The sequence below is a fragment of the Canis aureus genome, chromosome 3, assembly GCF_053574225.1.
Source record: "Canis aureus isolate CA01 chromosome 3, VMU_Caureus_v.1.0, whole genome shotgun sequence".
Lineage (NCBI taxonomy): Eukaryota > Metazoa > Chordata > Mammalia > Carnivora > Canidae > Canis > Canis aureus.
This window is the reverse complement of record NC_135613.1, coordinates 7,522,994-7,547,040: the sequence shown is the minus strand read 5'-3', so window position 1 is coordinate 7,547,040 and position 24,047 is coordinate 7,522,994. Positions and strand designations below refer to the sequence as shown.

The window sequence follows — 24,047 nt, the reverse complement described above, 5'->3', positions numbered from 1 at the left end:
CTTTTCTGCATGCAACACAACACTACAAAGTACCTAACAGTATCTTCAACCTAATGGGTGCTCAAATAACGTCAGTAGAATTGAAATAAACGCAAGCAACAAATTAACTATTACAGATTACTATGTTTAAAAGACGACATACATAGACTAAAAATAGTCCACACAGAAATCCTTTAGCTTCACGTTCAGATATATTTTTGAGTTATGTTTTCAGATATTTTTCAACGCAAAGCTACAGAATTAGTCGTCCGAGGAACACCAATGTGATCATGAAGTAATTCACCTAATACCCAGAAAGAATAAATAGGAATTAGTCTTATCCATCTCTCTTTTGAAGTTCGCCTGCATATGCAATAGGGAAACTGAACTTAAACCAGAGTATTCCAAACCAGGTCACAGGAGAGCTCTAAGTCCCCAGCCATCCTGTTTTCTGTTTCCTGATTGGTCTGACCTCCAAGCATTATGGTGCCCAACCTTCGCAATTCACAATCTCCTTTAAAACATCTTCTGAGGTGAGCTTTTGATTAAAATAAAAATTGACTTCCAGAACTTTCTAGAATTATGAACAAGGCACCTCACCTTTTTTTTTTTTAAATCTTCCGAAACACTTTGCTCAAGAAAGGAAATCCAGTTTTCAGTCAAGTCCCGTTATAGTTACACTTCGAATTAAATGTGGGCCATAAACTTGCACAAGTGTTAGCGCGATGGCATTACTCTCCTAACAAAGTAGATTTAAGCGGACATGTGCAAGAATCTTTGAGAACTCCTACACCTCAAGAATGTGCCCCCTTCAGATTAAAAAAAAAAAAAAGTTTAAAACCTGGGTTAGATGACAAGCCAAGTGCGCTTATACTTCACAGGGGCAGCTTTCTCCGCACCACGCTGGCAAAGCAGCGACAACCAGACGCCACTTGGGCAACGGCCCGGACCCTCGGCCTCCAGACCGCAGGCGTCCACTGGCACAGGCGTCCCGGAGTCGAGTTCCCCTAGTCCGCTCCCAGCCAAGCCCGCGGCTACTTCCACGTCGCTGCGACCCACACACCTCTTCAGCGATTTAAATCCGCCTTCACTCACCGCACGCGCACGCGCGCGCGCGCACACACACACACACACACACACACTCACACACACACGGCGTTACCAATCCCGGGACAACCCAGGGACCAGGGAAGGGGCGAGCTCGAGCGAACCAGGAGAGCAGGGGACGGTCCTCGGTCCCGCCCGGCCCGGCACCCACCTGCAGGCCGCGAGCCCGAGGGCGGCGGCGCCGGCGCCCCGTCCTCGCCAAAGACGAGTTTGAAGTCGAGCTCGTCGTGGGCGCCACAGTTTGCAGTAGTCATCGGCGTGGCCCGGGGTGCAGCGGCTCCTCCTCTGGCGGCGGCGGCGACGGAGGCGGCGGCAGCGGCGGCAGCAGCTCTTCAGCGCCGCTTCATGCCGGGCCGCGCGGGCCAGGAGATCGCAGCTCCGCGGCGAAGTTTCCGGGCGAGACCGTGACACCGAGCGTTCCTTTCCAAACTCGAGAGCTGGACGCACGCCGAGCCGCACCAGGAGCCGCCGCCACAGCCTGTCGCTGGTGCCTAAGCCGCCACGGTCGCCTCAGCCGATATTCCCCGCCCCCCAACAGCCGCCGCCGCCGCCGCCGCCGCCAGCGCGTTGCCGCGCCGTGTAGCACGCCTAGCCCCGCCCCCGGCCGCGCGCCCATCGGACCGTGCTGCCTATAGGCCCCTGGTGCGCCTGCCAGCCCAATGGCTCCGCCCCCATCACCCGCCTACCGCGTGATTCCCTCTCGGGGAGAAGGAAGTCACGTGCAGACGGAGAGCCGGAGAAGCCCCACTACCTCTTGGGAGTTGTAGTTCGGCCGTTATTCTCTCCTCAACTTCTAAAACCAGGGCCTTCTAATAGGGTTGGTGCAATCCAATCCGCCCGCCAATGGAAGATCCCTCTCCTTATTGGGCAGAGCTCACGTCGAGTGGGGTTCTGGGTTCGGTGACGGGCGGCTGAAATGTTACTCTGATGGCTGGGCTGGAGGAATGTGTCGGGGCCGGAGAGGGTTACGTCAACGCCATTCAGTCGCCCATCCCGCCACCCCGACCCTAATGGCGGAGTCTAGGGAAGGCAGGGCCGGGCCGAGGCTCCAGCTAGGTTGGGGCTGAGCGGGAGGAGACCTGCGCAGCGTTAGGAGTCCCGGGTCTCAGCTCAACAATGCAGACCCACCCCCTCGGGGCGGGGCCCGCGCCCGCAGGCTGCGCCTTTGTCTGCCCCTCCGAGCTGGCAGCTGCTCCCTGGAAGACAGCCGGCGCATTCGAGGCCTCGGCAAAGCCCCACGGGCAAGGTCGATCCGTTGCTGGAAGTCGAAGCCGACTGAACCAGAAAGCCTGTCCTGAACTCGCACCACTCACGGGCTTATGATCTCAGCATCCCAGCGCACATCCGTGAAAGCAGGAGGGCCCGCTACCCAAACTGAGTGGTTGGTAATGGAGAGGAAGTGACACTGTATCTGAAAAACTGTTTTTCGCTCTCGGTCCCTCCCCAGCGGGCCTATCTTCCCTTGAGACCCAGGACGCCTCCTCCTGGGCCTGGGGTGGAGGCCGGCCGTGCCAGGGGACGCTGAGCCTGGCTTGTTTACTTAGGGCTCCTTCAAGATGCAACGTGGATTGGGAGCTGGGAGAAGTAGCAGTGACCTACTTCCCTAACTCCAGGTCCCACAGGGCAAAGTATCTCTAGAAGCAAATTGCTGTAAGAACCCAGGGCACTAGGTCTCAGAGGCCTGGGTGCAGGTGTAAGAGCCCAGGCACTCACCCACAAAAAGGTGAAGAGGACAAAGTCCAATGCTTTGCAGAAAGGTCTCAATATATGGACTGATACTTGAGCTACCAGGGAGCCGCAGGGAAGGCCTAACTAGGCCTTGGGTCAGGAGGACAGGTAATGTCCAGGGCAGATGAGATGTTTGTCTTGGATTGATTCAGCCCTGAAGTCAGAAAATCTTTCCTGCCCAGTGCTCTGTACACATACCTGAGCTGAACCTAGGGACACAGAGATAAATTAGTCTCCCTTCAGGGGTTGGGGAGAGGAGGCCATCAAGTCTACAATCACTACACAAAAAGATTAGGGATGTGCCAGGATCTACAGCAAGGTTCACAATCCCTTGGGGTTACAGGGCCTCCACACGACTAAGTAGGAATTGGAAAGATGGCCAAGAGGTGAGGAAGATGATTCCAAGCAGCAAACAGATTTCCAAAAACAAAAAGTACCTGCAGTGAGCAGAAGCCAAAGGTAAGGCCAGATGAGTGGGCAGAGTACTATAGTACTATAGGCCACTGCAAAGTATCTAGACTTTTTATCTGAGGGCAGTAGGGAGCCATGGAAGGATTTAGAGCTAGGAATTTACATATTTAGAATTCTGGGAGAGGAGGAGATTAGGAGCAGAAGAAAATAAAGGTCAAAGAGATGGAGCACATGGTATTGTGTGGGTGAAACATCCTAATGAACAATTTCAGGATGTGTTGTCATCCCCCTGCTAAGTCCCTCCCCTACCCCCCCACCATACTTCCCAGGTTACCATCTGAATGGAGAAAATAGATCTTTATCTAGCCCTTCTGCCCTCCAAACTAGGGGCTCAACTAGGCAGCCTAGGGGGACTGCAAGAGGGAGACCCTGAACCTGTCAGCCACACCACTGGGAAGGGACCACACAGGAGCTGGAGATGGCTTGAAAAATTCACCTGTTCACCAAATGCAACCGTGTGTGTGCGCGCGCGCACGCGCGCAATCCATCTGTGTTCCCAGCCAATGTGCACCTGGAGAACACTTAGAAGGGGTTAGGTCTTAGGAAGATTTCTGGTCTGGAGGAAACTGAGAACTCGAACCTGGATTGATCAGAGCTGGAGCAGCAGTGGGCCCTGACTGCGGGAAGAGTGTTACCACTTTCATAAGAAAGGCGGCCATGGCTAAGAGCTCTGCAGGCTGGTACTGAGGCCTGCCCCACTCACACATGAACTCTCTCCAAACCCTTTTCCTCAGCCAGGACCTCCCTTATCAGCTCTTCCTCAGGCCAGCTCGAAAGCTCTTTTTTTTTTTTTTTAAGATTTATTTATTTATTCATGAGAAACACAGAGAGAGAGAGAGAGAGAGGCAGAGACACAGGCAGAGGGAGAAGCAGGCTCCATGCAAGGAGCCTGATGTGGGACTCGATCCCAGGTCTCCAGGATCACACCCTGGGCTGCAGGCGGCGCTAAACCGCTGTGCCACCCTCGAAAGCTCTTTTAGATGGATAGCAGGGGATGGCCATCTGATCTGCCTCCAGCCTTTGAGAGCCCTGTGAAACCAGGAGGCCAAGGGACCACTACAGTAGATAGGACTCCAGACTAGTGGACAGGACCGTGTGGTTCCCTATACACCCCGTCTCCCTCCTGTGTGAATGTGAGCCAGGCCTGAGATTTGGGGAAAGCCGTTACTTTCACCAGCTGCCACAGGCCTGGCTCTGAGCCCCCAATGTCAAAGACTCTCCTGTAGTGTCTGAGCCATGGGATGGTACAGCTTGGCCTGGCACAGCCCAGCCCAGCCCCCTTTTGTTCATTAGGGGAAACGGGAACCTTAGAGGAAAGTCAGAGTTTAGAAAAGTTCTTTCCATGCCACATATCCCATTCAACGAGCTTGTTGGATTCTTTTTTTGTGGCCGCTCCCCACTCTCAAGCCAAGGAGGGACTATAGCAGACACAAGAACTGCCCTTGAGCAGCTCCCAATCTGGGCAGAGGTAATACTGGCCAGCTACAATTGAAGAGAGTTGGTTGCTGAAGTCAGCACAGGGTGCTGAGAAGACAGGGTCAGCACTTTGTTCTCGGATACTAGGCTAAGGGGTTTGGACTTGATCCAGAGGGCAGTGGAGAGCCATGGAAGAGTCTTGAGCAGGAACCAGGGATTCCCCACTCTTCTGTGCACAAAGTCCAGTCTTCTTGCTGTGGCCTTTGGAAGATGTGCCATCCTTTCCAGCTTTGCTTGTCCCTACCTCTCAGGCTCAAAACCATGTGTCCCCAAAATGTGATGAGCTAATAAGTCCTCAGTGTAGGTGGCTGGAATGGATGAATAAGTGTCATGGACACTAGCCCAGAGAGGGGTTTGGGCATCAGAGTGGCCTGAGTTTAGGTGGGCATGGTGAGAACAATGTGTAGAGCTTTCAGATCTGACTGGGCCCTCCCAGTTGGTCCCAGGTCTTAGGCAGGTCACTCTGAGACCAGGGCAGGCATCACTGAGGTATGCTAAAGTGAGACCATTTGAGAGCCAGCATACCCAGCCAGGATCTTTGCCAGGTATCCTCAGTCGTGGAACATACACAAGCCCCTCCTCACCTGCTCCCCTGTGAATGACACTCTCCCTGGTGCTTTTCCTGGGCCCTCTAAGTTTTCATACTCCAGCCTCCCATCTTAACAGCTGACCTCCACCCCTGCCTCTCCTTTCTCATAGCCCAGAAATAAACCGACCCCATCAGAGAAGGGGCTTCCCCAGGAACAGTACGTTGGTGGGAAAGAGGCCTGAGGGTACCACCCAACCCTACAGAAGAAGTGGATCTTAAGACTGGTATTTGACCCACCACAGGGTCCTTCCACAGCCCCTGACGAGCTTAGGATGCCTGGGGGTCTACTGGGGCCTCGGTGTCCACCCTGTTCCAGTTGGGGTATGAAGAAAGACAAAGGGAGCATTTTAACTGAAACGGTTTTTTGGTGAGAAAAATCAGAAACTGTGCCTAAAGCTTGATGGCTGAGACTGTACCAAGTCTCAGCCTGTCTCCTGGGCAGAGCTCCTTCTCTTGGAGCATTAGTCTGGGAAGCTAGCATGGAGTGACCCTGTTAGCCACACAGTGTGCCCTATCACAGGCCTATTTATCCTCCAGCCTGCCTCATGCAAGCAGAGAGCAGATCTCCCTCTCAGAGGAGGTCCCTCAGGCCCAAAGAGAACTAGAAGTGACTTGCCCAATGTCGGTCAGCAATGGGCTCCAGGAGGCGGGAGGCGGCTGGTAGTGTGGTATCCTTATCTGCATACAGAACAAGTGTGCAGGGAGGGGCAACTCCAGGACTGAGAGGCCTCACCTGCCTGAACTTTGACTCAGGCCATAGGGCCAGGGGCTGCCAAATGGCCGTGAGGCCAGACCCTAGGCCTAAGGGAGAATCGGCCTTGTCCTAGAGGGGAATGCCCCTCCCCACAGAACTTGGAAAAGGGGAGGAGAAGTAGTGTGTTTACAGTGGAGGAAGCGGGGGTGGTGCAGGGCAGGGACCTTTGGTCAGAACGCCCCTCCCAGTAAGAGGGGGAGGCCCCAGGAGATGTGGTAGCCGTTTGTTTGCTTCTCACTGCCAAGAGGAAATTAAAGAGAATCTGCCACTTCCTTCCGGCCCAAGGGATAGTGGGGGCTGGTGGCAGGCAGTGGAGTGGGTGGGCAATTGTCAGGGCCCCAAGCTGCTGGCATCAACAACACATACGCTCAATGTTCCCCGTCTGGAGCAGACACTTCATCAGGTCTGAGCTCCAGCCAGCTGGGGGTCAAGCCCAGGAACCTCCCCCTCACCTGAGATGGTCCCTCACTGGAGCACCAGATACCCTAATTGTTCCCCAGATTCTATAATACCTCTCATCATGAAAGTCAACTGATAGGCAGTACCTCAGGTTTGCCATCAGTAGAATGGGCTTCTTGGGCCTTCCTGGCTCAGCCAAAGTCCTGCGAGCGTTAAAGTGATACCTCATCCCCCACTTCCACCCAGAGGAAGGATGGGTAGGGGTATTTTTAGGAAGCTCCAGCTGTGCATAAAGGGTGGGAGTAAAAAAAAATATGCCAGGCCATGAGTATGTGTGTGAAGATGCGCAGGGCTAGAGCAGCCAGCCATGGGTAAGGGTGGGGGTATCTTTATTGCACTGTAGCAATGTCAGGTTGAGGGGGTACCACATGAAAAGCTCCCGTTTTCAAAGAAAATACTGAAGTCACTGGGAACTTGGCCTTGCTCCTCAAACCCACCAAAGGAGATATACACCTTAGGCACCCTTTAGCCAGTGCTCCAGGCTGATGGCCCAGGTAAGGACCTCCTAACTCCTGTCAGGAACAGAGAATTGTCCAGTGGCATCTGGTTCATACCCACAGACATCTTATGGCCAGGCTTCTGAAGTGAGTGACCAAGGTAGGGACAATGGTCACCAGCCTTCCAGAGGGCTCTCTTCACCACTTCCCAAGGCCACAAAGAGCTTCTTGCACAGCTCCCCAGGCACTGCGTGCTCCTGAGCTCCAGGACCCCCAGGGTCTTGGTCAGGGGCCTCCCGCTTGCGCTTGTGCCAGGAGGGGTTCTCTTCACCCAGCCGACCCTCAGGGAGGCCGCGGCTCCGCAAACAGACGATGGCCGCAGCCTGCTCCGCCAACTTCTTAGACTTGTCCCTGGGCAGACAAGGCATGGGGCAATAAGGCAGGTAGGCAGGCGGGCTGGTTGCAGGACTGGAAGCAGGGAAGGCCTGACTTTATACACCCTTGCCAAAGATTCTGACAAAACTGAGGCAAGGGGTCATCGCCCAGGATGCCACTAGCCAGGTATGCCATCCTCCCCAAACCCTCCTCAGCCAGGCCCCTCATCCCAAGCCCCAAACCCAATGATGAGGAAACTCACCACAAGGTGGACTGGTACTTTTGCTCAGCAACAGTCACAACAGAGCAGAAGAGGCGATCCAGGGGGCGCTGAACCTGGTGCAAAGAGAGCAAAGGAAACAGGGATGGCTCCTTGGGGGCAAAAGAAATGAGCCCTGGGGCTCACCTGCAGGGACCACGTGGAAGACAGAAAAAGGGAAGTACTTTCCACATAAGATAAATGAAAGCTACCCATATCACATGCTCCTCCCCAGCAGAAGTGCCTGGTGCATCTGCCAAGGAAGAAAGGCAGAGACATAAGCAATGACATTCCAGTGTGTCAGGAGTTCAATCATGTACCTAAGCAAAGGGCCATCAGAGCCCTGAGCTGCATGTGACTATGGATCCGGATCCTACTGACATCTGGATGGGCCAGGTCACCAAAAATGAGAAGGAATTACCAGATGGCAAAGGGGTGAGAGGGGACAAGGATGGGGCAGAAAAGGTACACTTGGCAGAGCGACCAGGTGATAGGGCTGGACAAAGAGCTGAGTGGATGAGACATGAAGCAGAAAGGCAAAAAGGGAGCTTTGTGCTCTGTGCTGAGGTGCTAGGACTTGATCCAAAAGGCACTAGGGAGAGGATGAGGACTTTTCAAGGAGGCAGAAGTCAGATTCATTCTGGAAAAGTCACTCTGGAAGAGGAGGACACAAGTTCTGAAAGGTGTAAGCTTGGAGATCAGAGATTGAAGGCCAGTCTAGAAGAGACAGAGCAGCCTTAATAACACATGGTCATAGAGACCAAAGAAGGTGAAGCAAGACTGTTTTAAAGTTTCCACCAAGGAGCCTCAAGTCTGGGGCCCAATTCTGTGCCCCATTGGCTGAAGCCTGGTCTAAAAACATGCCTGCCTAACTCTTAGGTTTGAGCATCCTTCCTAAGTGAGCCAACTAGTCCTTTCCAGAGCAGTCACTCTTATTTAAGAAACACCACTGGCAGAGACTGGCCCCAGTGGCCCCTTACATAGGTCTCAAGTTCAGTTTATGAAAGTGTCCAGAATTAGACAACGGGCCCGCTGTCATAGGGAAGGGACTATCATATCAACAACTGGTCCGGCCACCAGCAACCACTGCATGCCCCTGGAGGGCAAAGCCAGGCTGCAGTCAAGCAGTCTGGAATTCAGGGTACGAACTATGGGTGTGTTGGGGGTGATGGCACCAACAGTGGGAGCACTATAGAACTGAATGCCGGGCAGGCCACAGCTAGGAACTCACCGTGTCATACACAGGCTGCGCCAACTTCTCCTTCCGGCACCATTCCAGCAGGCACATCTTGGGGGTGATCTGGGGTGAGTATGCTCTCCTGGGGCAAGGAGGGAAAGGAGTAAGGCTCACCTACCATCACCACCAGGCTGTTGTCTTAGAACTCCTGTACTTATTCCCCTGAGCTCCCATTTCTGTCCCACCAATCGTGTGTGGCCTGGATTCTACCTAATAGGAAGATGGGCTTCAGCATGCTTAGGGAATTGGGATATGAAGTGAACTCCCAACACTCTGAACTCTAGCCTAGAAAACAGCCTTCCACAGCCAGAAATGACAGTACAGGGGCTCTTGTGTGGCTCAGTTAGTTAAATGTCTGACTCAATCTCAGTTCATGTCTTGATCTCAGGGTTGTGAGTTCAAGGCCCCCATGGGGCTCCACACTCACTGTGGCACCTACTTAAAAAAAAAAAAGGAAACAAAGTTCAGTTTGCCTCTCAAGACAAGACAGAAGGGAGTGAGTAGGGGTTGGGAACATGGGTGGCTGCATGATGGTCTCAGATCTAGCTCAGTATCCACCCTTATTATGTCCCCTGAGTATTAGGATGATGTTTCTGCCTTGAACTCAGTGTACTCTTATTTCAGAGTCAGAGTTGGATTGTGACAGGGTGACAGGGTAGAAGGCTCTATATTCCAACTTCCCACCAGAAGCTCTCCCCAGACTGCCCTACAGCTGTGCCCATAGTCCTCTCCTCCCAAGCCCTTGCTAGACAAGACTGGCTCCTGGTATGGGCCTGGGGACCTGGGAAAGGCTCAGATCCTAGATGGCAGAAGACAAGGATAAGGACCTCCCTCAAAGCTGAGTCACACTCTGAGAGCAATAATCATCATGGGCTACTTCTGACTAGAAAGGGTACCACAGGGCTGGTATGGGCCAGTGGGTATGGGCAGAGGTTGCATAGCCAGATGAGGGCAAAGGTCCCAATGCCTTGGAGGCACCTAGCTGTTTGGGACCAGGAAAAATGTACAGACTTTCAGGAACAGGAGACAAGCCCTCCCACCCTGAGTTGTGGGATGGGGTGGATCTAAGAAAAGGTGAAGTTTTGTCATCGTGGGACAACATGCACATCCCTGACAGTGCTGCCTGGGCTTTCAGGGACCATCTTCCTCAAAGTGCCTTCTTGGAGATGCTGAAAAATAAGAATAAGTATCCCAATCAAGAAGACTTGGGGTCCCTAAACTTAGCATTAACCATGTACAGAAGCCAACCATGTACACTGCCAGTTGAGGGCAGTGGCTCTGGCCCAGCTGGAGACCTACCGGTCAAACTTGACAGCCATCTTAATGACACCTGAGGTATCTTCAACTGGCTCCCGTGCAGCCTCTGGGGTCCTAGCCAAGAGCTCAGCCCGCCGGGCATTTAGCTCTCGTGTCGTCTCCTCGTAGAAGGCACCAAGGCCAAAGGCCTCACTATGGAAGGACAAGCAGAGCAGAAAAGACCCCTTAGTGGAGCCAGCATCCAGGAAACTACTGCAAGAGCCCAGGGACTCACCAATGAGATATGCCTTCTGCCCTCCCCCCTCCACACACACACACATGCACACGCATGCAAGCACCACCAAAACCTAGCCATCAGAAGGTGCCACTACCTACCCCTGGGATCAGCCTGGACTGGCAAAAAGTGAATGTGAGCCTCTGAGGGTGGACACTAGAGAGTAGGCTGAGTGAAAGGTCACCTCTACCACCTAAGCCCAGCCTCTCTTCCAAAGAAGAAAATACAAGCAAGTGTCCCCAGCCAACAGTAAGTGAACTGACCTACACTGAACAAGCACCTGGGTTTTACACAGCCTCATCCTCATGTGGGCCCAAGGGAGGAAGAGACAGAGGCCACGACCACTAAGTGGTTCCCCACTTCCTGCCCCAGCCACAAGCACACAAGCAGTTAGACCTAGCCTAAACTGAGGTACCACCCAGAACTACAGAGTTACATTCTTTCCCTTGAGTTCACAAGACACCCGCGTCAAGCTGGTTAGGCTCTATGGGGTAGGGCCAGCACCAACAGCACAAGCCTGGGGTTAGGAAGAGAGTTCTGGCAACTCTTTGCCCTTCTAGAAAGCATTTGGAGGGCTGAAGAATATTCGTGAGGATGGGTGCGTGGGCTCAAGTGTGGTTTAGGAAAGTTTCTTTGAGGAGGAGGAAACAGCAAGGAGGAAAGAGCATTCAGGCAGAAGACCCAGTATGAGCACAAGTATGGAGCTGGGGATATGGACAAATAGGGAGCCACAGGGACAGGTAGTAGGCCAGGCTGTGAGGGGCCCCAAAAGTCAACCACCTGAATTGGAGCTATACCAAATGTAGAGGACCAGCAGGTAGCCTTCCGGACTGCAGAGTAATGGGTTGTGGGAGCAGGCTCAGGCCAGGGGCTTGATACTACAACCCCAACTCTCCTGACCATTGAATCTTGATGGCCTGATGTGTGACAGATCTGTTACCGTGAAAGCTCTTTGCTCCCCAGGAATTCCCAAGCCCAGCCTCCACATTCCTCCATCCTACTGGCACTCCAGTTCCCAAAATTCTGCTATGAGATCAGTCCAGGGATGGAAAGCTCCAAAGCTTTGTTAAGTATCGTATTCTGGGAGGTGAAACTGTACCACCATCCCACTCCTGTACATCCATTTCCAGAAGCTGTATCCCTGGTCCCTGATAGTCAGCTTAGAGCTCATAGTCAAGTCCGGGCAACGTCTGCAAGGAATGAAGGACAGCCATTGCCCCTCTCACCAAATTTCCTGGGAAGACTGGGCGGCATGGAGCAACCTTCCCTGGGGTGATTCCAACTGTTCTCGCAGCATCTGGCACAAGCAGTACTTGGTGTTGGTGTAGTGGTTTTCATACTGTACAGCCTGAGGGAAGAACCAGCATGAGTCTACTTGCTGCCCAGGCTATGCCCTGATGGCAGAGAAAGGGGCTTTAAGGGGGCATGAGAGGTGTGCTTGCAGCTGAGGTAATATGAGCCCCTGAGAAAAGCCACTTCCATCTTGACCATCTACTCCTCTAGTTAGCAGTACAAAGCTCTAGAGTCATAGCCGAGATCAGGATTAGGAGCACACTCGACTAGACAGCCTGAAGGAAGTCTAGGTGTGTAGGGAGCCCCTCCTGCTGCAGCCACCACAGGCCACTACAGAGGACCTGCTGCCCTTCCAGGGCAGGGAGGGGGAACAAGTCAAATTCTGATGTAGCAGGAGCAGCACCAGGACAGGGGCGAGATTCTTCTATTTCTATACACAGTGAATACCTTCCTTTCCCACATCTTAAATGACCGGTCTCCAATATATGCTTGCATGGGAAAGCACAGCACAATCCACCAGTCATATTCCCATATGACTTGTCACCTCATTGAGCTTCACAAACCTCACAAGCGTGTGGTGCAGCTGTTACCACGACTCCTGACAAATGCAGGCTTAGGGAGGCAGGCTGGCTACACAGGGATACACACTAGAAGCCCGCCTGGCTGGGGCAGACAGAAAAGCGGTGGGTAAAGAGTGCCCTGGCCCAGGATCCCGGGGTGGCTCAGTGGTTTCGCGCCTGCCTTTGGCCCAGGGCGCGATCCTGGAGTCCCAGGATCAAGTCCCGCGTCGGGCTCCCAGCATGGAGCCTGCTTCTCCCTCTGCCTGTGTCTCTGCCTCTCTCTCTATGTCTATTATAAATAAATAAAAATAAATCTTTAAAAAAAAAAAAGAGCGGCCTGGCCCTGTAGAACACCATCCCAGCCCTTGCCGCCTACACTCTTCTAATATCTTCAACTGGGCCTATATCTTCAGTGCCTGGGAAAGGTGCCCTGACATGCTGAGGACAAAGCAGAGATACATTGGTAAGCCCCAGCTAGTGGCAAGGCCTTGACTGAGTTTGTCTGGGACAGAAGGCACCTGGCTGGTCCAGAAGCAGCCCTGCCTATGCTTGAAAGCCACTCCCTTCCTCCAGGACAACAGCTCTTGAGGAGCTGCCAAAGGATAGACTGAGTAGGAATGATAATATCACCTTTTACCCAGGGATCAGCGCTGAGCCTATCTTCTCTGCTACAGACATACCAGCCAGCTGCAAGAGCTAGCACAGGTGGCCTGGGCTAAAGTAAGCCCTCCTTGTCTTTGGCTGACCCAGAGTACTGGGGAGCCTTGGTGGTCACCAACTTGCCCAACAGGACACCAGGAACCCAGGAGATGAGGGCTGTAGCATCAAGCAGGGGAGGCTCTAGGGCAGAAACCGCCCATTTTTGGACAGAAGCCTCAGGGCCTCCCCACCCCCAGCTTGCACAGTCTTGGGGATACCCACATGCCATGGCAGGCAGCCACAACTGAAGAGGGCATGGGCAGTCTGAGGATCTAAGAAGCTCTTGACTCTCCCAGGAAGGTGTGAGCTCCAGGATTGAAGAAGATGAGGGCTGGACTGTCTGCTCAGACCCAATGCACTGAAGAATTAGAAGTCTAGTATCTCTGCCTACAGACATGTACAGCTAATCAGAGTCATAGAATTCCAGGATTGTGCCTAATGCACAGGGCAGATGAACTGGTCAGAAAGTTCCTATAGAGGGAAATGCCTTTGGCACTACCATCAAATTCTCAGTGAGAGGAAAAGGCCAGTCCCTAATTAGAGGGTTAAAGTTAGGCTAGTCCCTAAGTCAAGGGTTAAAGGTTTCTGGGAATTAGCAAGAGAAGAGTTTTAGAAGTGATTCTGACTCATGACCAGAGAGAAGTCTCTACAGAGATAATCTGTCCTCAACAACAGTTACAATGGCTCCTCCTGGCTATGGCTGCTCAAGTGCCAACCCATTGGCATGAATGTCTTCCTGACACAGATCCCACTGTCATTGTGCATACATGTATATGTTGCGGGGTGGGGGGGGGCATAATGAGAGAGAAAGAGAAAGATATCACATGTTTGAGCCCTGGTAGCATCCTGAATCCGGGGGTCCTTACTATGACCCTCACACCTAGAAAGCTTTTGGAGGAGGTAATGATAGGGGCACGCCTCCCCAGCACACTGTCTTCACGTTGCAGTCAGGGAAACCCAATGCTACGTTACAAGAACTAATAAAAAAAAAAAAAAAAAAAGGAGAGGAACAACAGGGCTGCTGGGGGCTGGGGGCTCACCCAAAGCACTTTTTGCAGGAATGTGGCAGACAGTAAGAAATGTTTCTTTTGAAAAAAGCACATAGACGTACATATCGGATGTACTTCTGCATAACTTCCTCCAGGGGTCGCAAACCCTCCTTGAGAAAGATGGATGGGTTCCACATGGCGGCTCGGGCAACCATCACTGAAGAGGCTGCTGTAGCTTGTCGAAAGTCCTCTATGTCCAAATACTTTTGGATGTGGTCATGAGATCCTCCACTGAAAGGCAATAGGGGAGTAAGGGGTGTCCCCACCCTCATACCAGCAGTTTCAGAAAATGACAACTCCCAGAACTGCTACTTATTAATTGTGTGGCTTGGGCCAAATCCTTTAGCTATGAGCACTTTGAGAGCCTGGAGGTCATAATACACACCCCGCTAAGGGGTTAGGAACACCAAATAAAATAACACAGTAAAAAAGCCTGGAACCAGGCCTTGCACTTACCATGTCCCAGAGATTTTTACTTTCCTTCCTCCTCATCCTAAACAGTGGCTAAAGCCAGCCCAAATCTGAAGACATGGGTCTGTAAGTAGATGCTGGGATCACAGGAAAACCCCTAGCCTGGGGCACCTATATACTGACTAATGGGTAGGTCAAAAACCACAGACACAGTAGAGATGAAGAAAGGAGGCCCAGTTTGGTTGCAATTTCCCTTCCTGCCACTCTGAGGCCCCAAGGGCCTCCTTGGAAACCGCTCTGTTTGCATCTGTTCCATTAGGAGTTGAATGACAATCTCAATCCAGAGACAGCGTTATAAGTATTATGAGGAAGACCCTCAGGTGGCAGCAGCAGCAATGGTATCCAGGCTCTTGAGTAGCCCTACCCTCTCTAAGCCACTCCTACAACTTCTTGGCCTAGGGACAACCAGGCCTGGCTAACACCCCCGACTTTACTTCCCTCCCTCCTTCCCACCAGTCAGGTATGCCTTTCATCAGGGCTTCGGGACTTTGGAACCTCTCTGTTCCCATCCTGCCATCAGACTCTGTGCATCCTAAGGTGCAAGGCTGCACTGAACTCCCGACTGATCCACACGGCCAGCTCCCCAATGACAACTGGACACTGTCTTACTACTAAGCCTCTGGGCTAGTCATTGATACCTCACAACTACCCATTTCAGTTCCTGGTCCGATAGCTGCCCAGAATGCTTTGGATTGTAACCTGCCTTATGCCCCCTGAGCCATATCTCTATACACTCTGGCTTGTGACTACTCACCCTCCACCCTGCACACCTAACTCTGGGTGTGACATCACTTTCCCCTGGGCCTACTTCAGTGGCCACCTTCTCACTCTCCCTGTTCCCTGAACCCTCCTTACCTCAACCCATCCATCAGAATGCCCTGCCTGCTGCACACCAACCCCAGCCACTCACCATAGGCTAGGGGACTCAACAGGTACTTTTCAGCCTCATGCCCAACCTCATTTTTTTGTCCCACCCTTTTTTCCTTTTCCCTTAGGTCATTTTTTAATGCTATCTCAGTCCTTTTTTGTAGGCTATCTCAAGTCTCTCAGAGTGAGGTGGACATAAAACAGTAAATGATAAACAAGAGAGGCTTACTTGGCTATGACAGGAATGGAGACGGTTTCAGCAATGGCTTTAATGGCTTCACAGCTGACAGGGTGCTGAGGTCGTTCCTCCCGCTTCCTTGGAGATAAAAAGATGGGGCCAAGGGCTGAGGCTATGTCACAGTTCGAACAGGTTTACCTTAGCCAAACCCTACTGTCCTCCCTGCTGAACCTCAGCAAAGTCATGTGGCCATGAACCACAGTGTTCTGGACTGCAAAGGATGTCTCTCCATGACCTCTGTTTGAGGGGACAAAAGCAGCATAAGCCCCTGTTGGGAAAGCAAGTTCAGCTCTTGCAGGCCCGCAGGTAAGGCATGGCTGCAGACGGCTGGTGTGGGTGGCCTGGCTCCCAAGGTCACAGTGCCTTTCCCTGGCTTCCCTTCACCTCTGCTAGAGATGAGGGACAGTGCTATAAGAATGCTGCCCCTACTGTCCGGTCCTGCCCTCCCCACGAGACTGGGAACAGCTGCTGCCCTCAGTCTGGCCACTCCCACACAGCTGCCTATGCTGAGGCCAAGTTGGGCAGCTGATCCTGGGGAGAGGCACCTGGCACAGGGCAGACCCAGCAGCCAGGATGGGCCACAGATCATGGTTGTCACAATGTGCCCTGGGGAGGCAGGACAACAACCTGGGGCCCCTCCTTCCAAGGTCAATTGCAAGAAGTTCTTGTGTATGAGTGAGTCTTAGGGATACAAAATGAGTACTGATCTAAGTCGTGCCCAGGAACGAGCAAAAGAGATGGTCAACTAGACAACCCTTGCACAGGTCTTGCCTGGGCACATCCCTTCTGGTACACTCCTCAACAAAAGGGTCAGGAACCACACTACCTCAAGCCTCTTCCACCTCCACCTCTTCACACCCCCAGCAGCCAGTCTAGCCCATCCTCAACAGCTTTGATGGCCAGAAGGCCCCTTTTCAAACTCACCCAAATCTGTCTTCCTGGTGTTTCCAACTACTGGCAAAAAGGAATAGCTGTGTTTATTCAGAGAATACCATATGCCAGGCATTGTGCCAAGGTTAAATATTCACAACCTCATAAAAGCCTCAAGACAACTCTATAAAGCAGAAATTTCCAATTAAATTTCCCCAATTAATTTCCAAATGGGGAATGTGGTGCTCAGAGAGGTTAAGTGATTTGTCCAAGGATACACAGCCAACAAGCAGCAGAGCTGGGAGCCCAAACCAGGAGCCTACAGCCTGCTGCGACAGGGAGGAACATGTGTGTACATGTGTGTGGCCTTTCACCGCCCCCTACTGGCTTTGACCCGCACAGCTCTGCTTTTCTCTTAAATGTTGGAGTTACGGATTCACTTCTCTGAAATGCTGTAATAGACACAACCAGCAAAATGTGGACTGTTCCTACAAGACCCCTGAACCCGAAAGGAACAACACTCAGAGAAGAGAGGTCATTCTAGCCAAAGGCTGTGGACCTGGGATATACAAAAGCATATCTAGACACAGGAGGCAAGTCTGACTGGGAAACCAAAAGTAGCCGTCAGCAACACCACAGCTCTCAGAAGAGAGCACATTAGCTACAGATACAAGGGCTGTTTCAAGCAGTCATTGTGACAGCTGGAAATCCAAGAAGGGCAGACAAAAGAGATAGTGCCTTTAAAAAAAACAGCCATCTGCCTGGGATCATTCAAGGGAGAAGCCATTGCTCAACGTAATGGAAATAAAATGAGATTCAGAGTCAGAGTTCTAATTCCACCACTTCCTGGCTGCAAGGTACAATTCTGAACCTATCACTCAATCTCAACCATTTACACATCCTGAAGGTATGGGCGTTTCTCCTTCCTCTTGTATCTTTAAACTCAGTCTTCCTCTCCTTCTGTCTGTGTCTTTAAACTCAGGGCAGTGTCTACCACCAGTAAGGTGCTCAGGGAATGAAACAAGGAACGCCAGCCTGTAAAGGGTGTGACTGCCCTCAGGACTTACAGGATGTTAAAGAGCTAGGCAGAGTCAGGCTGCATATGTAGAAAAGTTGGCTGTCACCTGGGGTATGGTGATGCCTGAGGACCTCTCTGCAAGTCAGTCACTAGATAGGCAACTACTCACCTCCCATGAACTGTGACGGCAGCGATGCCAGTCCTCTCTATCCGCTTCACAAGGCTCAAGGTATCTTCCAGCTGAGGAAGAGGACAGCCCAGGGTGGTTACTGAAGCTACCCACGAAACAGCTGCCAGCTCCCAAAGTAGGCTCAGCCCTGCTTTCTCCTCCAAACCTAATTCAGCTCTTCGAGAATCATCCACCACCCCCAAATCAACATCCCAAGAGAAAGTGGACCTTGAAATGTAACATATCATCCTTACTGAAGGCAGGATGCGAATCTTGCAGGTCACAGGTCTGCGTATCCCTTTAACAAGAGTGCTGAGGATCTGCAGAGAGGAAAACACAAACTCTTCTGGAAAAATAACCACATTGCTCATACTAATTACCTGTGCTACAGACCTTTGCATCACCATGGCATGGACAAGTCCATGTTCATGTATGTGTCCTTCCTTTCCTACACTGGCACCCCAGCACCAGAAGCCCCTTGCCTGGTATACTGTGGTATACATATATTTGATAAATGAATGAATGAATGGGTCTGCATGCATGTCTATGAAGAACACAGTAAACCTTTTGCCAGGCAAACATCAGAATCATCTGGAGATGGGACACCTGGGTGGCTCAGTGGTTAAGCATCTGCCTTTGGCTCAAGGTGCGATCCCAGGGTCCTGGGATTGATCCCACATCGGGCTCCCAACGGGGTGCCTGCTTCTCCCCACGCCTATGCCTCTGCCTCTCTCTGTGTCTCTCATAAATAAAATCTTTAAAAAAAAATCATCTGGAGAGCTTAAGAAACACAGAATCTTAGATTCTACCCTGAGTCTCTAGAGGCAGGGCTTAGGAATATGTATTTTCAAAAAGGCTCTATATTATTCAGCCATAAAAAGTAAGGAAATCCTACCATCTGCAAAAAACACGGATGGACCTTGAAGGCATTCTGCTAAATAAAATAAGTCAGAGAAAACAAATACGGTATGAACTCGCTTATACATGGAAGCTAATAAAAAAGCAAAGCTCCTAGAAAAAGAAACCAAATTTATGGTTACCAGAGGTATTGGGAGGGGGAATTAGAGAAAGATGGTCAAAAGGTACAAACTTCCAATTAAGTACTAGGCATATAATGTACAACATAACGCCTGCAGCTAACACTGCTGTATGATATCTAGCAAAGTTGTTAAGAGAGAGGATCTTAAGAGTTCTCATCACAAAGACAAAGTTTGTTTTGCTTTGTTTTGTTTTATCTTTATAGTATAGTTGACAATGTGACAGTTTAAGAAGAGTTTTCTAATTTTCATTTTATTGTAGCTATATGAGATGATGGATACAGAATACAGTGCAGCTTACTGTGATAACCACTTCACAATATAAGTAAATCAAACCATCATGCTGCATGCCTTAAACTTAGACAGTGATGTATGTCAATTTCTCAATAAAACTAGAAAATCTTTTCAAATTTTAAAAAACACACTCCTTCGTCAACATAATTCTGAGGCTTCATCCTGGTTGAGAAGACATAGCCAACAGCTTCTTTCCTGATTGAAGGCAATGTTCTCTGAGTGCTGTTCCAAGATCTTCCAAGTAAGAGAACCAGGAAGGTTGTACAGGTCCTGCCTAGGCCCTGTCCTCATGCGACTCTCTTTAGGTGAGTTGGATACACAGAAGCAAAATTGGCAAAGGAAAATATAACATATTCAACACATTGAAAAGCGTTAATTTGCACAGTAACTGCAAAGGACTTTTCAAAGAAAGACCAAGAAGTCACACAGGAAAGAGTCAAGAGAAGTAAGCGATGCCAGATCTCATATGAATCAGAGATCAAGAGACATGATCAAGATGACAATGAACATCTGTCACATTACTATATTCTTCCCTCACTAAAAATTTCAGGCTAGAAGTGCCTGGCTGCTCAGTTGTAGAGCCTCCAACTCTTGATCTCAAGGCTGTAAGTTTGAGCCCCACATTGGGTGTAGAGATTACTTTAAAATAATAATTTTTAAAAACTAAAAACAAATTCAAGTTAGGCAAGCTGGAGGGAAGGTGATCCCAAGAGCCCTCTTCCAAGAACTGGATTGCCATCAGGGCACAGGGGACACTCATGCAGCTGCTGTCAGTCTTGGTTCTAGACAAGTGGGGGCAGCAGAGAGCCAGACTGCAAGAACCACTCTAGGAGGCCTTTCTCTCAGGCCTCAGCTGAGGCAAACCTCTCTCGAAGACATCAGACCAAGAGGCTGGGCTGACAAGGCAGGTAGACAGATCATGGGCAAGAGAGGGCCTACTAGCCTAAGCACAAATGCCAGGAACTGGTAGAAAGGAAAAGTCCCTGGATGCTGCCCTGGGAGGCAGACTGGGCCTGTGGTCCTAGGGTCACTCTGGCAGGCTTTAAGGGGGCAAACTACCCTTTAAGGAGGGGGGACTGCCAGATCCCCTGAGATACACAATAAAAATCCTCCTTCTAGTCTTATCCCTCAGGCTGGCAGTACCATCTCTGGAAGGTTCCTCTGCTAGTGCTGACTTAGAATCCCCTGAAGTTTCGTGACTAAAGCAACGTCAGCTGGTTTGATCCAGTTCTCTGTTTTGCAGAACTTCCTTTGCCGAATTTCATCCAAGTAGCTCTAAGCACTTTCTTTGGTATTTCTGTTCATTTCATGTGCATTTTCAGAATCAGGAAGGAAATTAGTAATCAAAATCCCCAGCCACCTGCAAGGGTCACATTGAGGGGACCAAGTGAATAGAGACTGTTTCTGGCTAGGCTCTAGCATGAAACCCTGCCGGACTCAACTCTACCAGACCCAAGTCACGCCACCCATCTCTGTGGTGTGCAAGTCTGTGGGGGAGAAGGACCTGAGATAAGCTCATAACACAGGTAACATGGCACATCTACCCACAGGAAGCCTCATCTCACCAGATCTACTAGCTGACTCAGGAAAAGCAGACTCGTAGCTCCCCTGGTTGTTGTGGAATGGGTAGAAAGGTGGATGGGAGAGCATAGGTTTAGGAATCACTGAGAACTGACCCCCACCAATTGTTAGTCATAGCCCAAGTGTACAGAGCAGAGGGGAAAGCCCTGGGCACCCAAGGGAAGGGGGACAGGAAATCTTGGGCAGAGAGGATATTACTAACCTAGAGTCTAAAACTGAGCTTCTTAGTCTGGGGAGGATACATCAGAGTTACCTAGGAAGTTGTTTGTTTGTTTTTAATTTTTTCTAGGAAGTCTTTTTTTTTTTTTTTTTTAATTTAAGATCCACTATGGGATCTTAATGATTTTAGTTTATTTTTTTTTAATTTTTATTTATTTATGATAGTCACACAGAGAGAGAGAGAGAGAGGCAGAGACACAGGCAGAGGGAGAAGCAGGTTCCATGCCCCGGGAGCCTGACGTGGGATTCGATCCCGGGTCTCCAGGATGGCACCCTGGGCTGAAGGCAGGCGCTAAACCGCTGCGCCACCCAGGGATCCCGGAAGTCTTTTTAAAAGACTAATTCATACTCCCTCCCAGCCATTATCCACCCCAAGAGTATACAGAATTCTCAACAGATAAAATCCTTTAGAATCCTTTATTATTATTATTATCATCATCATCATCAAATATATATAACATAAAATTTCCCATTTTAGCCATTTTTAAGTGTATGATTCAGTGGCATTAATTATATTTGCAATGTTATATAACCATCACCACTACCTATTTCCAAAATTCTTCATCACCCAAACAAGTATCTTCGTTTTGAAAAAATGCTGCAGGTCATCCTGAAATGCTCCCAGAGACAGAACCATGGACCTAAAACACCAGCCTGGAAGAACTCACAAAACTCTCACCCAGGTCCCCAAGTCTGCCAGCTGAGTTTGAACCTGTATCTAATCCAGCCCACTACTCTTGGGTCCCATCTGGCTTTGTTGTGGAAGCCTACAACCTCCCCTCCATGAGGCAAACCACAACCACTAGCCAACCCAGCCTATCCAACCACCCCACCAAACAGAAAAGGAATGGAATAAACTGAGCAGTGTAACTCTGCTGTCTCATGTATGAAATGTGCCTTTTCCAAAGAGGTGCAGTGGAGAAGACAGAGCCAACAGTATGGGAGGGAGCAGCCAGGAGGCTGGAGGATAGGGTAATGTCTGTGGGCACATGCTGTAAAGCAAAACCACCTAACACTGGGGCCTCTCCCCTAAGTGTGGTGATGAGCTGAACATCCACAGTTGTCCAAATCCACTCCATTCTGCAGAGATGTCTGACTGGAGGTTCCTAAATCCAGATGTCTACTGACCCGTAGCTAGACACTTATAAACTATACCCAGGCACCGTTAAACTGAGATACCATCAAGAGGGTGCAACTGATTCTGGGCTAGGGGTCCCAAGATCATGGCTCTAGCCTTGGCTCTGCCTGCTATTTATTTGCTACATAATCTTGAGCAAATTATTTTTATCTCTCTGTGCTTCAGTTTTATTATTCTTAATCATATTAACATAACAAATGCCTCCCCTGTCTACTTCAAGAGGCTTGAGGAACAAACTGAATATATATACATGCATACATAAGCACATTATATATGTAATCATCATATAATATGTGATACACATATATTATTATATACAGTTACATATAATATATATAATGTGCCTATGTATGTGTGTGTGTGTGTGTGTGTGTATATATATATATATATATCCCTATCTACACATGGGAAAAATGAAAAAGCACCAAGCCCATCAACACACTGGTCTTCCAATATCCCAAAGACAGTGGGGCTGAGGAATATACATGGCTGAGCTGCAATACAGCAGCCAGCACAAGAAATGGCAGCTTTTCTTGGTAGTGCCTTATTCCAAGTTGCTCTAGCCTATGCGAGGCACTTGGAGGCTTAAAGCCCAGACAGGGAAGTGGGAATGGAGAATGAAAACAAAGGAACTAAGAAGAGCAACAAGAAGAGAGCTGGTGGACTGAGAAAAAGTTAAAGGTATAAATGGTGCTGCAGAAATGTCACCCTTACAGGCCTTGGCAGCTCACAACACTGGGCAGCAATGCCAACCTGTCGACAGTGCCTCATAAACCTGGCCTTTGGAATCACCAAGGGAAGGGGACCCGAGGGGACCAACTTCAGCTCACCTCAGATGACACTGGCCTGACTCTCAAAGGCTGATGACAGACTCAGGGGACCCACAGCTGCTCTCAGCAAGCCCCCTGGGAGAGGCCATCCCACCCCCACTGCCATTGAGTCTGTCCACAATCCATGGGTAGCCTGGCCTATGCTCTCATAATCTCCTCAGAAGAGAGAACAGGCCATACACAGGAGGCTCTAAATGACTCCTCAAGCTACCTGGCTCTCAGGTGACCTGTCCCTAAGCCTTGGACTTTTGAGGAACTCCAAGGCTCTTGTATGCTCTCTCAGATGTTCCCAAATCTAGCTGTATGTCACAATCACTGGGTAGCCTTTCAAAACTTTTCCAGACTCCAGGGGGACACCTGGCTGACTCAGTCAGTAGAGCGAATGACTTTGGATCTCGGGGTCATGAGTTCAACCCTCATGTTGGCACAGAGCTTACCTTAAAAAGGTGGGAAGGGGGAGCACTTGGATGGCTCAGGGATTGGGCGTCTGTCTTTGGCTCAGGTCGTGATCCCGGGGTCCTGGGATCGAGTCCCGCATCGGGCTCCCCACATGGAGCCTGCTTCTCCCTCTGCCTGTGTCTCTGCCTCTCTCTCTCTGTGTCTCTCATGAATAAATAAATTAAGTCTTTAAAAAATAAACTAAAATAAAATAAATAAAAATATGGGAGGGGGAGGGTGCCTGGGTGGCACAGTTGGTTAAGTGACTGACTCCTGGTTTCAGTTCACGTTGTGATCTCGGGGTTGTGGGATCAAGCCACTATCTCTCTGCACTCAGCAGAATCTGCTTCAGATTCTCTCTCTCTCCCTCTGCCCTTCCCAATCATGCACTCTCACTCATTCTCTCTCTCAAATAAATAAATCTTTAAAAAAAAAAAAAAACTTCCAGACTCCAGGTAGAGTAACTGAGTAACTGATTCACTAATCTTGGGGGAAGGGGGCATTGGTCGGGGGAAGGTTGTTCCAGACATCTCTATTCACAGACATGTTTAAGACCTCTGCTTTCACTCCTGCAGGACTTACCTTCTCAATCTTGTCAGGGTCTGATAGCAGAGCAGCTCCCATTCCTCCCTAAGGAAAAAGCACACAGAGGGTCTTCTTATGGCTGGAGGAGGGTGGTCCATCCCCACGGTGTGGCAACCTGGCATCGCCCCAGCACTCACAGGCAAGAGACCAAGGTTCCCTGGCAATTGGCACTTCTGGTCAAGCAGGAAAGTAGCAGCATCCATGCCCACAATGTCAGGGATCAGAGTTTGATAAATTCTAAAACTCATCACTCTGATCCTCTTAGCAAAACCCACAGATCTATCAGCAA

General features: G+C 50.4%; 2 protein-coding genes across 19 annotated transcripts in view; both read right to left on the bottom strand.

The window, feature by feature from the left end:
- Positions 1 to 1,664, bottom strand: part of NFATC3 (nuclear factor of activated T cells 3) — a 139,801-nt gene extending 138,137 nt beyond the window's left edge. For 3 of the 7 annotated variants that reach the window (XM_077887444.1, XM_077887425.1, XM_077887417.1), the window contains exon 1: positions 1,238 to 1,659. In XM_077887444.1, coding sequence (XP_077743570.1) covers positions 1,238 to 1,340 — 103 coding nt within the window. In that variant the 5' untranslated portion in view covers positions 1,341 to 1,659. Of the gene's footprint in view, positions 1 to 1,237 lie in introns of all 7 variants that reach the window. The other 4 variants (XM_077887466.1, XM_077887457.1, XM_077887449.1 and 1 more) reach the window with 4 other exon arrangements.
- Positions 1,665 to 6,875: 5,211 nt separating this feature from the next.
- The window catches only part of DUS2 (dihydrouridine synthase 2), a 50,545-nt gene continuing 33,373 nt past the window's right edge, over positions 6,876 to 24,047 (bottom strand). For 7 of the 12 annotated variants that reach the window (XM_077887745.1, XM_077887797.1, XM_077887776.1 and 4 more), the window contains 11 exons: positions 23,756 to 23,803; positions 18,532 to 18,570; positions 17,891 to 17,956; positions 17,637 to 17,707; positions 15,571 to 15,657; positions 14,066 to 14,234; positions 11,629 to 11,750; positions 10,171 to 10,320; positions 8,866 to 8,953; positions 7,638 to 7,711; positions 6,876 to 7,411 (listed from right to left, as the gene is read on the bottom strand). In XM_077887745.1, the coding sequence (XP_077743871.1) occupies positions 7,174 to 7,411; positions 7,638 to 7,711; positions 8,866 to 8,953; positions 10,171 to 10,320; positions 11,629 to 11,750; positions 14,066 to 14,234; positions 15,571 to 15,657; positions 17,637 to 17,707; positions 17,891 to 17,956; positions 18,532 to 18,570; positions 23,756 to 23,803 (1,152 nt within the window). In that variant the 3' untranslated portion in view covers positions 6,876 to 7,173. Of the gene's footprint in view, positions 7,412 to 7,637; positions 7,712 to 8,865; positions 8,954 to 10,170; positions 10,321 to 11,628; positions 11,751 to 14,065; positions 14,235 to 15,570; positions 15,658 to 17,636; positions 17,708 to 17,890; positions 17,957 to 18,531; positions 18,571 to 23,172; positions 23,359 to 23,755; positions 23,804 to 24,047 lie in introns of those variants that run through there. The other 5 variants (XM_077887771.1, XM_077887813.1, XM_077887768.1 and 2 more) reach the window with 4 other exon arrangements.